At 40.3% G+C, this 14,703-nt stretch overlaps 1 protein-coding gene across 1 annotated transcript in view; it reads right to left on the bottom strand.

Annotated features, from left to right (window-relative positions):
• LOC117563999 (uncharacterized) overlaps positions 1-14,496 on the bottom strand; it is a 40,794-nt gene extending 26,298 nt beyond the window's left edge. The window contains 2 exon segments of the mRNA XM_052002209.1: positions 82-454; positions 13,700-14,496. Coding sequence (XP_051858169.1) covers positions 82-400 — 319 coding nt within the window. The 5' untranslated portion in view covers positions 401-454; positions 13,700-14,496.
• Between the last annotated feature and the right edge of the window lie 207 nt (positions 14,497-14,703).

The following is a 14,703-nucleotide window of genomic DNA, read 5'->3' as shown; positions in this document are numbered from 1 at the left end:
ATCACTTGACACATATTTCTAGAGGTATTTTCTTAATTTAATAATAAAGCTTTGCTATTTTTTGAAGTGTATTCTACTCACCAATATCGAAAGCCGCAATTGCTGGCGTATTGAGCATTAAACAGCCGCTGGCAATGATCAATGCCAAGAGGCTAAGGTTCCAGTTGCCGTTCCAGTTACTTGTCGGGCAGGTTAAATGCCGTCCTCGACTCTGGGATGAAGATGATGACGATGAGGATGATGATGAGCGGGGGTAGCTAGAGCGCGGGTTGGAGGTGGAAAGGCACTGGCGGGAGAACATTTTGTAGTTGGATTTTGTTGCTGTTGTTGTAGCTGTAGCTGATGATAATCTGTGCGTCATTTTGTTGTCGTTGTTGTTGTTGGCTGTGCAACTCTCCATGTGAGAATGTGGGGAGAAACTTGATTCCGTTTGAAATTGGCTTAGAAGTGAGATCTGCAAGAATAAAATGTCAATGTGAATTGATTAGTAAATGAAGTTAATAAGAAAAAGCTATGTGCCTCTCTTTGCGATTCGCATTGTATGCTTAAAGCTTTACATCAGTTGATCTGAGCTCAAAGCTCTTTTGTCTGTTGCCTGCTCAACGAATCCTTTTGCTACGACAAGCTTATTTAGTTGTGTGCGCCTCTCTATGCGCTTCACAAACATTGAACAGAGAGAGTGAAGCGCACTCTTCTATGCGCTTCTCATTGTGTGCTGCCTTCGCTTCTAATTAGTTTTGCTTAGGGTAGTCGCTGGGCTCACCCACATCGCAACTCATTAAAATTAAAAGACATCAAAAGAAATTTGCAAACTAAACACAAATAGCGGCAGCTGTAGGACGACGATGTAAGAGCCTAGAATGTCCTTTTTGTGCCTGCCGTTCATAGACGGGATGCTCCTAACCGGGCCCTGGCACGTTCACTCATCTGCTGCCGCCTTTTGTGCTACCTTTTGCCCTTTTTTCGCCGCACGCTTTGCATAAACTAAATTTTCTTGGCCGCCCGCCTTCCATAAACTGCCTTCCAGGCATGTCATAAACTGGGGCTGACTTGGATTTTCCTGCTCCTCCTCCCCCTTCGGCTGTGGGGTTGACCGTGCAGCTTCTGCTTTAAATTGCTACACCAGCTGACGTCTGACGGGTTTTCCTTATTTCTTTTTTTTTCTGTTTTCGGGTTCTATATGAAGCTTGCTGTTGTATATTGCTGTATAAGCCAGCGTTAAATTAAAGCGGAAACTGGCTTCTGCCTGGCCATTGGAAGATTTTGCAAGAGGTTAATGGAATGACAGTCGAGAAAGAGAGGAACGAAAAACCAGTGGCAAAGAGAGGAGAGGAGCAGGCAGACAACATGTTTGCTTTGGCCGCTTTCTATGTTCCACCATCCGAGTTTTGTGAGTCTGTCGCTGGCTTTTGCCACAGCAAAAATTGTTGCAAAATAATGTTAAATGAAAAGCACAGAGTCATCGAGTCAGCCACAAGAGTCGTTTGAGGACGAGAAGAGCTAGCTAGCGAGATGCTTTTGGTGTGGGCAAATGTAACAGACCACCTCATCCGCATTGTGCTCACGACTAGGCGATGCTTTGCCCCTCCTCATCCTCCTCCTCTGCGCTTCTTATTCACTCCATTGGTTCACATCCTCCGCGTCATCGTCACGCACATTCACTTTGCATTCATTCAAGTCGAAGTCGAAGTTGGAGTTGAAGTCGAAGCTGGAGTTGGAGTTGAAGTCAAAGTCGTAGACGTAGTCGAAGACAGCTGGCAACACATTTTGGCTTTTTTTTGGCATCAATTGCGGCTCAGATTCATTCACAGTTAAGCGCAAGATTGAGCAGAACATTTGGACAACCGAAGTGAAGTGAAGTGAAGAGTTAGTTAGACTCAAGTGACTGCTGACATCACTTGGCTGCCACACAAAGTCTCCCTCAGCAGCAGTTAATGATCTTTACAAGTTTGAGGAATAAAAAGGACACATTCCAGAGCTAACAAGCCTCAGCTTACCTGATGCTGCTGCTGATGTTTATCTAACAAATGTCCATACATGCTGCTGTTGCAACCTGAGAAACCCTATCGACCGCCTCCGCATGCATGCAAAAAAAAAAGGGAAACAAGAAATGGGCAACATCATGTGGCAATTTGTCACGCAAACGCAGCTGCAACGCCATCACCACCCCCAACTCTAGGACTCTCTTTGGTTTTTCCCTTGACTCGTGTCAATAACTCAGCGCCTAATTGCTCATCTTTCAACGTCGTTGCATCGAGCTCCACATGCGGCTGCCTTTGACGCTGACAACAAATTAGAAAAATTCTGTGGCAATGCCTGAGAAATAATGCTGGCTGTCATAGTTTCAACTACTCGTGCTTTATATACTCTCGTATGCACAGCGGCGATCTGAGATCTTGCGATCCTCCGCTTGCCACACAATGTAGGTTAAATTAATAGCGACACTCGAGGCAGCGCTTCGAGCGCGTGGCATGGCATCGCAAATGCCGCTGGTCAGGACTGTTCACTTGCTATGCACACCTGGCGGCGCTTTTTGCACTCGTACAGCAGCAGCGTGCCACATTTTGTGGCAAGTCGCCGCTGCAAACCAGCTTCGCTCTTGTTTGTTTTTTTTTCTTCTTTTTGCTTTTTTCGTTGCAAATATTTCATAAATTGAAATGTACAGTTAGTTAATTACACACTCAATTGCCGCTAAAAGTGGCAGCTTTTGCCGCAGAACCAGCCGAGAGACAATTTTCTGCTCGCTCCGACTGCATTTTTAATGGTTGTCATAAAAGATTTATCGCCTAATGGTCAAGCCAACTGCAGTCTCTGGCGGATAGAGGCGTTCTCCAGACTAATCACAGCCATTGCCAATGGTTGCTATTGTGATATAATCGCTGACGAAACTTCTTCCAAGTCAGTTGCAGGTGCTCGAGACAAAGGGTCATTAGCAAATAATTCAGGCGAATCAATATCATCATTATTTTTTTGGCAATACTTCAAGAAAAAGTCAAATGAAACTCTTTGTTTTAATTTATTTGTTTTCACTACTTCCTCGAAATGAAAACTTTTGCCTTTAATTGTCACCCATTCACATTTCTTTTGCTTTGCCTCTTTGCTGCGCTCTGAGAAAATAAACTATAGTTTTAAATTACGAGCAGTACTTTTTGTTTTGTCTCTTTTGCAGCATTGTTAGTCTTTGCTGAGGCCAAATGAACTCAGCAAAAGCATTGACAAGTTTCACCCAAAAAGTCTTAATTAGCTGCTCAACTTCTTTTATAAACATATAAACAATCTCCAATTTCATTGCATTATCTCTCTCTCTCTCTCAATGAGCTCAACTAGCCGGTCACAGGTCATCAATCAAAAGCATTTTCATTCTAAACTGTCAACACACACACACAACCAAGCAAACACACAGTGATTCACCTCGATTACTGGGAGTCGAAAAACTAAACAAATTGCGGACCCGCGTGCTGAAAATTTAAACATCAAACTGTGTTTTTGGCTGACTTCCTGATTAACTCGAAAATAAAAGAACTGAAAAATTCCCGCAACAAAAATACCAACAACCAAATTGATTAATTGATGAAGCTCAGCGCTTGCAGTGTTTTCATGGAAAAATCGAGAAAAATATATATAAAAAGTAGAACGAGCTGCCACACAAATACATCTATATATGCATATATATAGTATAGATGTATGTACAGTAGGCCACATGGCCCGACACAATTTGCATAAATCGAAACACAAAAAGCGAGTTGACTGCTGTTGCTGTTGCTGCTGCTGTGATGAAAATTGGGAGGCAAAAGATATTTATCTTGTGTGCTGCGTCGAGTGTTTGAATGAGTGTCAAATTAAATTGATCAATTAAGCAATTGACGTGCCGGCAGCAGCAGCAGTAGCAACGGCAGCAGCCAGAGATCTGATCCAAATGAAAAATGCAGCAAGTGCACAACGAATGCGACGAAGGGAAAAGACTTAATAGCGAGACAGAGAGACAGAGAGAGTCTTTTACGTACAACAAGTGACGCAAATTGTGGAGCAATATGGGGTTGAAATTGTAGGATTGAGATAGTATTTGAATTTAGTAGAGCACTCTAGCTAGCTAGTGACAATTTTCTGTCAATTCAGCGGCGCTAATCAAGCGAGCGAGTGTCGAGCATTTAAATACGCGCAGAGAGAGAGATAGGGAGAGAGAGAGGCATAGAAGCAAAGAGGGACAAATTGGCCAGCAGACTCTGTGGGGACTTAAAGCCAACATGCGGGTTTCAGACAGCGAACGTCATATATACGTATGTATATATAATCCATCAAGCATGCAGACAGTTGCAACGTTGCGTCGGAGACTCAACTCAACTGCGACTCAACTGGAGTCGACTCGAATTTCCCCCAGCTGTAATCAAATCAAATGACAACGCAGACAGCAAGGAAAATGCAGTAGCAACAACTTTGTTCAAGTCCAAAACGGAAGGCAACTGTCTAAGCTTCCACAACAACAACAACAACAAACAACAACATGCCACATGCAACTCTCACAGGAATACGTTGACGACTCGGAACAAGCGCGATTCCTGTGACTATTGTCACATTTGATGGCCAACACTTTTGATGATTTAATAATGGCTTTCCAACCAGCATAAGAGAGAGAGATAGAGAGAGAAGGGACAAATCCACAGCAAAGTCAGTAACAGCAACGGCAGACTAATGAAAGAGTGAAGTGTGCCTGACTGTCGACTGTCTTTATGTGTGCTCAAGTAGCCTGGCTTAAAGCCGTCTTAATGTCTGAGCAACACAAAAAAAACGAATAAGAAATAAAAAATAACTGAAAATTTGCATAGAGACAACAGTTGACAACTTTTTTTTTCATTGCTTTTTATTATTTGCAGCTAGAATGTATATCTATTATGGTGACAGGCTTGGCAGACAGACTGACTGTTGACTGTCTCTCGGCTGTCTGCTGCCACTTGAAATGGCAGGCAGGAAGCCTGCAGCTTAAAGGCACTTAAAGGACGGCGGGGGCCGTGAGTATTGATTTTCGACATGTTCCAAGTTCATTAAAGTCACATCAGTGACACGCCTCCCAACAAAAAATGCAAACAACAAATATACAAAATATCCTCTGCCCACATCTCGACCGCAAATAGACACGAGATGCGACAGCAGCAACAACAGCAACAAACAGCGCCCACAAATCAACGCCTAACCACAAAGCCAAAGGCGAGCAGCGGCGAGAACTGCCGAAAAAATAGAGAGAGAGAGACGACGACGCCATTTTGTCTGTCGCCCGGCCATTAAATATGCAAAAAGCAACATGCGAAAAAAAAGAGAAGTGAAGGCGAAAAAAAGTGTTGCATACTTTTAGTTGCTGCGTCAAACCGCAAAAAGGCAGCAGAGCAAAAAAGGCAGTAACACGAACACGAGCAGAGCAAAGTAGAGGCAGCAACAGCGACAGGAAGCCGGAAAAATAAATAAAAAGGCGAGACGAGACAACCTCCAACCTGGCCGTCGCCTCTCTCCTCTCCGCAGCCTTGACTCAACTGCTTTCGCGAGCCATTCATTAGCATAGACATAGAGAGCAATATTGAATTTCTATGCCTGTTAGCTCGTTGTGTGAGTGTATGTGTGTGTGGGTGTGTGTTTGTGAGGTCACAAGGTTGCGCAAAAAATGTTTCACGCTTTGGCAAAGTTGTGTTGAGTGCGCTGCAAATCACAGGCTGGGCAGTGAAGCGTGAAGCAAAGGCCCAAAAGGATGAGAGCTCAAGCAGCGCCTGGGGATCAAATTAGTCGAGTTTTTCTTTCGTTGCGTTTGGCATAAGGAATCCAGCGAAATATTCCAGACTGTGTGCCCACGATAAGTGGCAAGTAAAGTGTTTAAAAAGGGTTCTTCCCAGAGTTCCATGTGCAGTCGCGTCACATGTCATCGGGAGGAAGAAAAACAGGAAACGCGAGGCTATTGACAGCAGTTATAAAAGGAAAATGCCAAAAAGAGGGAGCGAGAAAGTATGCTTCGGCAACTGATAATGGTTTGATGCTGGAAAAAAGGGAACCTCATCGGAAGGTTGAATAACATGCAAAAGAGTATAATTCAGCATGTGGGGGTGGGGATTGGGATTGGGGGCTTAAGGTAGCATCCCTCAACGGCTTGTTAAAACGAAGCTGGTAAGCCCTTTGGGGCATTCACTTGTCTGTCAATTGAGTAGGCAGCTCAACAGCCACCCGGATCCATCAGACACACCACACACACACACACAACATACATTCACATCCTGTGGATTCCGCTTTGTCTGCGGTTTGTCAGCAGCTTCGACATCAACATCGACATCGTCATCGTCATCAACGTTGACGTCGCGTGTGGGCCACTGTCGGAATTTTTATGAATTATAAGCGAAGCTGCTGAAAAATATATATTCAAAAAAAAAAAAAAAAAGAAGTATTTTTGAGGATGACAACAACGACGGCAGCAGCAATAGCAACAGCAACAGCTACAGAGCTGACATTGACAATGAGGCAGTTGTAAGTGGCTGGCAGGCGAGCGCAACAACAAAGCGCTGATTGACAGGAAGGCACACAAAAGCGGGCCACGAATGACGAGACAAAATGCCAGCACACACTGCAGTGTAGAGTACAGAGAAGCCTCAGCAGAAGCTCAGACAGGGAGACGGACTCAATCGTTAGGCCGAGCAACGGAGCGTGGCCAGGACATGTGGGCTCAGACAACGCCCAACGATGATACGACGATGATGATGATGATGAGCACACGACGTTGAAGCTCTACACTCTGCATATCGATTTTCATATGGTAGTACCATCGATGAAAAGGGAAGAAAGGGGTACTCGAAAATTGCAGCTGCGGCTCAGCGGGCTCTTCTTCTTGCATTCATTGTTTTCACATGTTTTTTTTAATGATCCCCCGCATCCGCATAACCGTTAGCCAGACAAATTAGCAACGCTTGATTAATTTTTATGACACGCTCAGTAACTGAAAGACACAACACAATGTTGCAGGTGAGAGATACAAACACAAACACAAACACACCAATACATCCTAATGCACACATAGATTATGCTCTCGCATGTATGGCATAATGACCCAACATTTGTCTAATGATGTGCAATTAGGCAAATGGTTAATAATCATAGGCTTGCTATTGTTATTGTTGATGTTGAAGTTGATGTCGATGTCGATGTTGTTGCTGCAGTTGCAACTAAAGTTTGTTTTATTCTTTTATTTCACTTTTTTGGTTTGTTAACTGCACGTGCACGCCTTCGCGGGGGCGTGGCAGCGGCTTCGACCATTTGATTATAGAAATCATGTACTAGACAATTGTGACACAGTTGCCCATATGGACTCCCTCTCTCACTTGGTTGGTTGCCCCTTCTCTTCGCTTAAGCAGCCGGAAAGGCGGCATGTTGAAAACTTTTGTTTGCCCGCTTTTGCTGTTGGCCCGTTGTGGGTTTTGTGGTCATAAAATTTAACGCTTGTTTGGGCTGCTGCTGCTGCCGCTGCTGCTGTTTCTGCTGTTTTGCAGGAAGCCTTTATTAGCTGATTGTTTTTATAAGGTAATGGGCATTAAATGACTACTTTGTTGCGGTACCGTAATGCAGTTGAAACAAAACAACCCACAAAAAAAAAACTCCCTGAGGTCTGCCAGTAATTGCCAAAGCTTTTCATATTCAGACGAAACGATCTCGAAGGAAAAAAGTCACAAAATGTTATAAAAACAATGCTAACAGTCGAGTGAGTTTAGGACTTCAACAGTTGAAAACACTGCTGACATATTATTTATTTTTGGGAGTTAATTTAATATTAAAGATTATATTGTCTGACTTTTCTCCTAAATACTAAAGTCAACAAAACATACATTTCATTCAAATTTATGTTTAAAGTACTCAATGAATTTGAAGTGATTTTCTTTGTTGTTTTAAATGATCACAAAAATAGATATTGTAGAATATTCAGATTAAAATTTGAGAATGTAGAATTCCATTCTACATTAATATCTTAACAAAATAATCTAGCTTAAATAAATAACTTTCTTAAATTTGTTATTTATATTTATTTAATATTCAAAATGAAAATTGTTTGATTTGTTTACTTTATTTGTAGAACTCTCAAATAATTGCAATTGAATTGCAAAAACGCATAATGTTAATAGACCGATTTTTCTAGATTTCTTAAATATTTCTTTACATAACGAAACTTTTAATTTAATACAAAACTAGTAATGATGTAAGTGAATCCTCTAACAAAAAATAAAGTGTTTTTGTTCGAAATAAAAAATATTTTTGAGTGTACGTAAAATATTTGTAACTTGCTAACCTTTAACTTTTAATTTACTCTCAACTTCTACATTACACTTTTTCATAAATATTCATTATTAATTTAAAGTCGAAAAAACGGAAAATTTCATCGTAATTCTTGTGAAGTGAAATACATTTAACCCTCTAGAGCTATCCGAGATACAATGTTCACTCCAACAGTGGGCGCTACAACAGTTGGCACTTAACCCTCGGCACATCACTCCCTTTAATTACGCAAACATTTTGCCCATTTTGTTTAAGGAGGGGAGGAGGGGGCAACCCTCGATGAAAGTCATCACGTTGTCGGCAAATGACAAGTTCCAGTTGAAACATTTTTGACACCTGGCGTGTGGCCCATTTGATACACTTGGGAATGCATTTGCATAGGCTTAGTAGAAATATTCCCTGAACGGGGAAACTAACTGGACAGCCCCGACTCGGTATCTATATAGTTTTGGGTTAAATGAAACAAGTTTTGGACAAATGTGTGTGTTGAGTGTGTGTGAGAAATTACATTGCATGTATGACAAAACTTTTTCAAAAAGCATTCATCGAGCTGATAGCAGCAAAACAGGAAAGGAGATGGAGGAGAAGGTTCAGTGGGTGTGCTATATGGGCACAGCATTGATTAATGAGCCGAGGAGTCGCAACTCGTACTCCAAATATGCATTTGCCAACTTAGAACATAATTACCAAACCAAATTTCTCGGCTTGATGCCGAGCACTATTCCCGCATTTTGATGGATTTGTGGGTTGGGCTTTTAGCGACCCTGAAGGCGCAATTATTGCATTGAACTCAATGCAGAAGGCGGCGCTAATGACGTTTTATTGTTTTGTGATGCGTAAAATGCTGTTGTTGTCATCGTCGATGGTCTGGCTAATTTTTTGAGGCAGCGACTTGCTTGAATGCCTCTTACAAATCGAGTGAGTCTTCTGTTCTGTTTACACACACGACAAGAAGACGAAGACAAAGGCAGAGGCAGAGTCAGAGAATGCGGGAAGCAAAGGCATTCAGTAAAGTTGATGACGAGCGGCGATTCATTTCCGGCCGTTCGTCTCATCACATCACATCACATCGCATTCTAAATACAAATTTAATATGCCTTATATGCTTTTTCATAACACAACTAAGTGGCATGCCCCATGCTACGTGTGTGTCCCCTGTGCTCCTGTTCTCGGACTCCGACTCCGTCTTCGAGTCGGTCTCTTTCTCATTCTCATTTTGATTCTCGGGGAATGGTCGCAAATTTGCGCAGTGAACTGTAACCGAAAGTTAATTAGCTCAACGGAATCGTCGTCCCAATTGCACTCCCATTCCCAAGTCCGAGTCCGATTCCCAGTCTCATCTAGGGGACCATGTGACGAATTCAGTGTCTTTTCAAAGGCCATTCGCATTTACATGCATGCGAGTGCGAGTGTGTATCAGCAAACATTGATGAACCATATTATAAGGGTCGACGGCTTGTTGCTTTGATAGGCAAAGAGCATAAGAACAACAAAAAGGAAACTACACAAGAAAACGAAAAAGGAAATCATAATGTGAGAATCAAAAGGGTTTGACTTTGCTGAGAACTTGAAGTGGAATTTGAAATTGTTGCACAGCGCTGAAGATTTAGATTAAAGACACACACAAGACACATGAAATTGAGAAATGATTGATTTAACAACTGGAATTAAATTAATCCGCTTTGTCAAGCAAACTCTGAGATTATAATGGAAGTAATGGAAGACAATGGAAGTAAGTCTATTTTAAGTTGATTGTAAATAATATTATTTAATAATAGATTTTGTATGCCTGTCTTTTTTTTAGGGATTTTCAAACTGCGTGGGGTGTGTTTTCTTTTTGTGTGTTGTATTTATTTTCTTGGCAGTTACATTGCATTCATTCTATTTTCTAAGCTACGCTGACAGCTTGAAATATTTGGGATACTTTAACAGCAACTTTTAACTAATTAAGCGCCCCACACGCCACACACAACAACAGCAACAACAACAACAATAGCACACAGCTGTGTGTGGAAAACTTGAAGTTGTTGCCTTTAAGCTGCCACCAACAGCAGCAGCAGAAACACATAACAAAAAAAATGTGGCACATTTAAAAAAAAGAAACACACACAACAAAAACTGTGGAAAGAACAAGAGCAAAGCTGGCGCCAAGTCATTACATGAAAAATTCTCAACAACATGCCAAGACATAACACACACAGATACACACAGACACACAGAGATACAGTGGCTACTTTTAAGAGCCGCAACACTTGAAAATATTTCACAAGTACATGAAGACGATGTCGACGTCGACGTCGACGCTGGCAGCGACAGCGACGTTGACCGCAAGACGAACACTTCAGAGGGAGGGAAAATAATTTTCCTTTACTGCACATTTTTACAAGTTAACACACAGCATAAAAACCAGGCAAACAATAAAAACGAGAATAAAACTAAAAAACCAAAAAAAAAAACAACACAGAAGACGCTGAAGAAGACGGAGGAGTGAGTGTGAGAATATATAAGGCGGAGAGGGTGGGCGTGGTTAGCCCGAAAATGTTTTCCTTATGCTACTGTATTCGGATGCCTTGGCCATGCACGACTGCCGCAGGGGCAATTTGTGTGTGTGCCCCACACAACAGCAAAACAGCAGAAATTGTGGCACCTGTGCCATGTATATATTTTTGTATAGCATAGTGCGATGTATCTGCCGCGCCGTGCATCTGTATCTGTATCTTTGTATCTTTTGCCGACGAGCCAAACAAATAAACTGCCGGCCAAGTTATGACAGTCAGCGGGCAACTGCCAACTGGCAACTGGCAGGAAACATTATTCTTAGTTAGATGCTAATTAATTAAAGTTGCAGAGACCGCAGACAAGCCCCAGGTCCAAGCCCTAGTCCATAGGCCATTCGTTGGCCAAACACACGTACGCTCATGTGGGTAGCCGACAATGTCGAGGCAACAATGCTGGAGATGACATTACTCTCTCTGTATTGTGTTGGTGGGAGGATGTGGAGTAACGGTTAAATGAGAAAACCCATGTGGCAAGGAGAGCGACAGCTAAGCATAGCAATGAGCATTATGTTCAACTTGATCTGATTACCAACTACCAAACACTATATGATAATACCCAAAAAATCATGATACAGTCAAGTGCTTAAAGTGAGGCATTCATCACTTCAAATGAAGTTGGAATTTCACAGCGCTTAAATATTTTATGTATGCACAATTAAATTGTACAATTTCACAAATTGTCTGCTAAAATACATTTTATTGCATTAAATTTGCAAGGCTCAAAATTAATTTATACTCATGGCAAATAAGATTGAAATATTAAAGCAATTTAAATACTTCAGAATTGCTAAAATTATTATCATATAAGAATAATAAATTTTCAATTCAATATCCAAATACAAAAAACCTATAACATTTTAAATAATATTATATATTTTATGGCAAAATCAACAAGCTCAAAATTAATTTGTATTCATAGCAAATAAGATTGATATATTAAAGTAATTTCAAGACTTGAGTATTGATAATATTATCAAAATTTAGGCACATTCCAAAATGAGTTAAAGAAATATAATGAATGAAATATTCAAATATAAATTAACTTTAACTAAATTTTTAATAATTTTATATTTTCATAGCAATGTAAAAAGGCTCAAAATAAATTTATATTCATGATACTAAAATAATCAAGTAATTTGCAGACTTGACTCACATAGTATCAACAATTAAACACATTCCATAAAAAGTAGAAGAAATAATTTTCACATAGACAATTTTCGAAAATTATGAATAAAATGTAAACTAAACAAAAGTCTAAGACAAATATTTATAAATGGCATTTTAATTATTTTTTTTTTTAAAAAACCAGCTTTGAGTCGTGAGTGATTAATTAGCATTTAAATGAATGAATCCATCAGCCAATTTAATGTAAATTCCACAAAAATAATCTAAGCTAAATACGCTTCAAGTTTTCTTCGGTGGAAAGAGAAACTGCTTTTATCAGAGTTGTCCAGCACAGAAATAACAAACATGATTAGACCAAGTTTGATCATAATGCTAATAAAGTGAATCGACCACAAGAAAAAGATGAAAACTTTTTCAAGATTATTATGATGATTGCGGCTGAATGGCGCCTCAGGCCAAAGCAAGGCGGCCCCCATCTTCAAGTGGATGCGATGCGGCTGGCAACTTGTTTACATAAATTTTAATTGCTGTAATTATGATTTTTACACGAAATTAATTATGCATGCACAGTGTCTGCAATGGCAATGGGATAAAGATTCGATTTAAAGATTCTGATGGAGATTGAAATGGAGACTGAGACGGAGACACGCAACTGCTTAATTTGCTTACTAAATACACTGCACAGTGGCCAACAAAAGATATTTACGAATGCGATCAAAGATGATAATTCCACTTAATTACCTGCGAGAATAACCAAGGAAATTATGAAACTGCAGCGATGTGTGAAGTTGCCAAAGAGATAGCGAACGTTGTTGCATTTCATCTCATCTCTTAGATAAAAATCGTGTAAATTGTTTGCCCCACTCAACAGAGAAAAAGAGGAGGAAAGATCTTTCACTAGATGATAAACATTTTGAGCGCAGACGAAAAAGAAACGCAGCCACGAAATTTATTTCTAGTTTTCTCGTTTGCTGTTGTTGTAGAAATTTTTATGGCCCGCTTTTGTATATATCCATAAGATATAGCAGGTTATTTTGATTAGCTCGGCATGTTGACAGTTTGACTTTTCTTAATTTGTGTTTAATTAATGTTTACGGCGCACACTAAATTCCACAAACGCTGCCGAAGCAGCAGCTACATAAATTTATTCAAACATCTTTCAATTGTTCTCTTGTGTTGATTAATTGCTACTAGATCCGAGCTATAAAGAAACTCGTGTGTTTCACAATATTTATTGAAACAAAAGCAGACCACATTCAAAACATCTGTATCAACTTATCTTTTAATTGTTTAAACAAAACTCGTTTCGATCTATCTTCACTAATTGGCATGAAACCAAATAAAATACTCGTTTGCTCAAGTTTACGCATTTGTTTTGCCGCCCCATTATCGATTATTATTTCTGCAGTTGTTTATTTGGTTGGACATTTTTGTTTATTTGCCCTGAAACACAGTTCTGAACTGAACTGAAACTCTTTGGTGGCATACAATTTAATTGTTTTTACAGTTTTACGGCAAGTTGAATGAAATTGATATTTATCTTTTAAAACATCTACTTTGAGTTAAATTTGTTTCATTCTTAGGAGTTTATTCAAACATAAATAATTACTGCTTTAAATCGTTATTTATCGAAATATTTTATTGAATTAATTTGCAATTTATAACATTCACTTTTCCACTTTTCTATAATTCAATTAATTCATAACACAATTTCGTTCACTTACCTAATTTGAAAATATTTGTAGCATCAAATTTTTCAGTGATTTCAAAACGATTGTATCCTTAGGTCGAATGCATAAATCGCATTGTTTTTAAATATGTATTTATAGTGTATTTAAATAGGGGCTTCACACACACTTTTCCACACAAAACACTAATGCACAAATTCTCAAAACAATTTGAAATGCAAATTAAATGCAGTCGTAGCTTTGTTGCTTTATTTATTTTTATATTATTTTTGGGTTTCTTTTGGGTTTGCACTGTGTTGCACAGATGTGTTGTATCTTGTGGGTTGTTTTGATATGTTTAGCACTTGGGCCGAGATACTTTTGAACATTACATGCCGCACACTTTTTTCTCGCTGCTGCTATTGCTTTTGCTGTTGTTGGCGTTTATTTAATGGTTATTAATTTTGCCATGCATTGCTTGCGCCGGCAATTGCACAGTTGCCGCATTTTGCAGTCGCTAACTGTGAGATACTTTTCCGTTAACTGGCCGCAGTTGTATCAGTCCGTAATCAGTATCTTTTTCTTCACTCACGCGAAACTCGTAAACGCGAAACACCGAGAAACGCAAAACCGAAACCGAAACGAACAACTACACTAGAGTGCTGAGCGTTGTTGTTGCCGCCACGAGTGCTGGGATGAGACTGAAACTGAATGAGATTGCTGCCGCTGCTGCAACCACCATTGCCGCCGCCACCGTAGCGAGCGCGAGCCGAAAAAATTGTTGCAACAACGCAACGTTTTGCCACTGCCACCGCTTGTATTGCTTGCTGCTGCCGCTGCTACTGCTGTTGCTGTTGCTGCCACCGATGCTGCTGCTGTCTTTCGCTTGTTGTAACGCGCCGAACGAAGGTTGACGAGCGATTGAATTGAACGAACGTTGTAATGTTACTCTGGAGCCGCATAGCGCTCGGTCGTCCATGTAACCGAAACACAACGGCAACTGCTTTATGTGTGGAACTCAACCACAGGCTGTGAAGTCAGCGAGTGGATGACCAACGAAA

This window comes from Drosophila albomicans, chromosome 2L (assembly GCF_009650485.2).
Source record: "Drosophila albomicans strain 15112-1751.03 chromosome 2L, ASM965048v2, whole genome shotgun sequence".
NCBI lineage: Eukaryota > Metazoa > Arthropoda > Insecta > Diptera > Drosophilidae > Drosophila > Drosophila albomicans.
The sequence above is the reverse complement of the archived record's forward strand: the minus strand, read 5'-3'. Positions and strand labels throughout refer to the sequence as shown.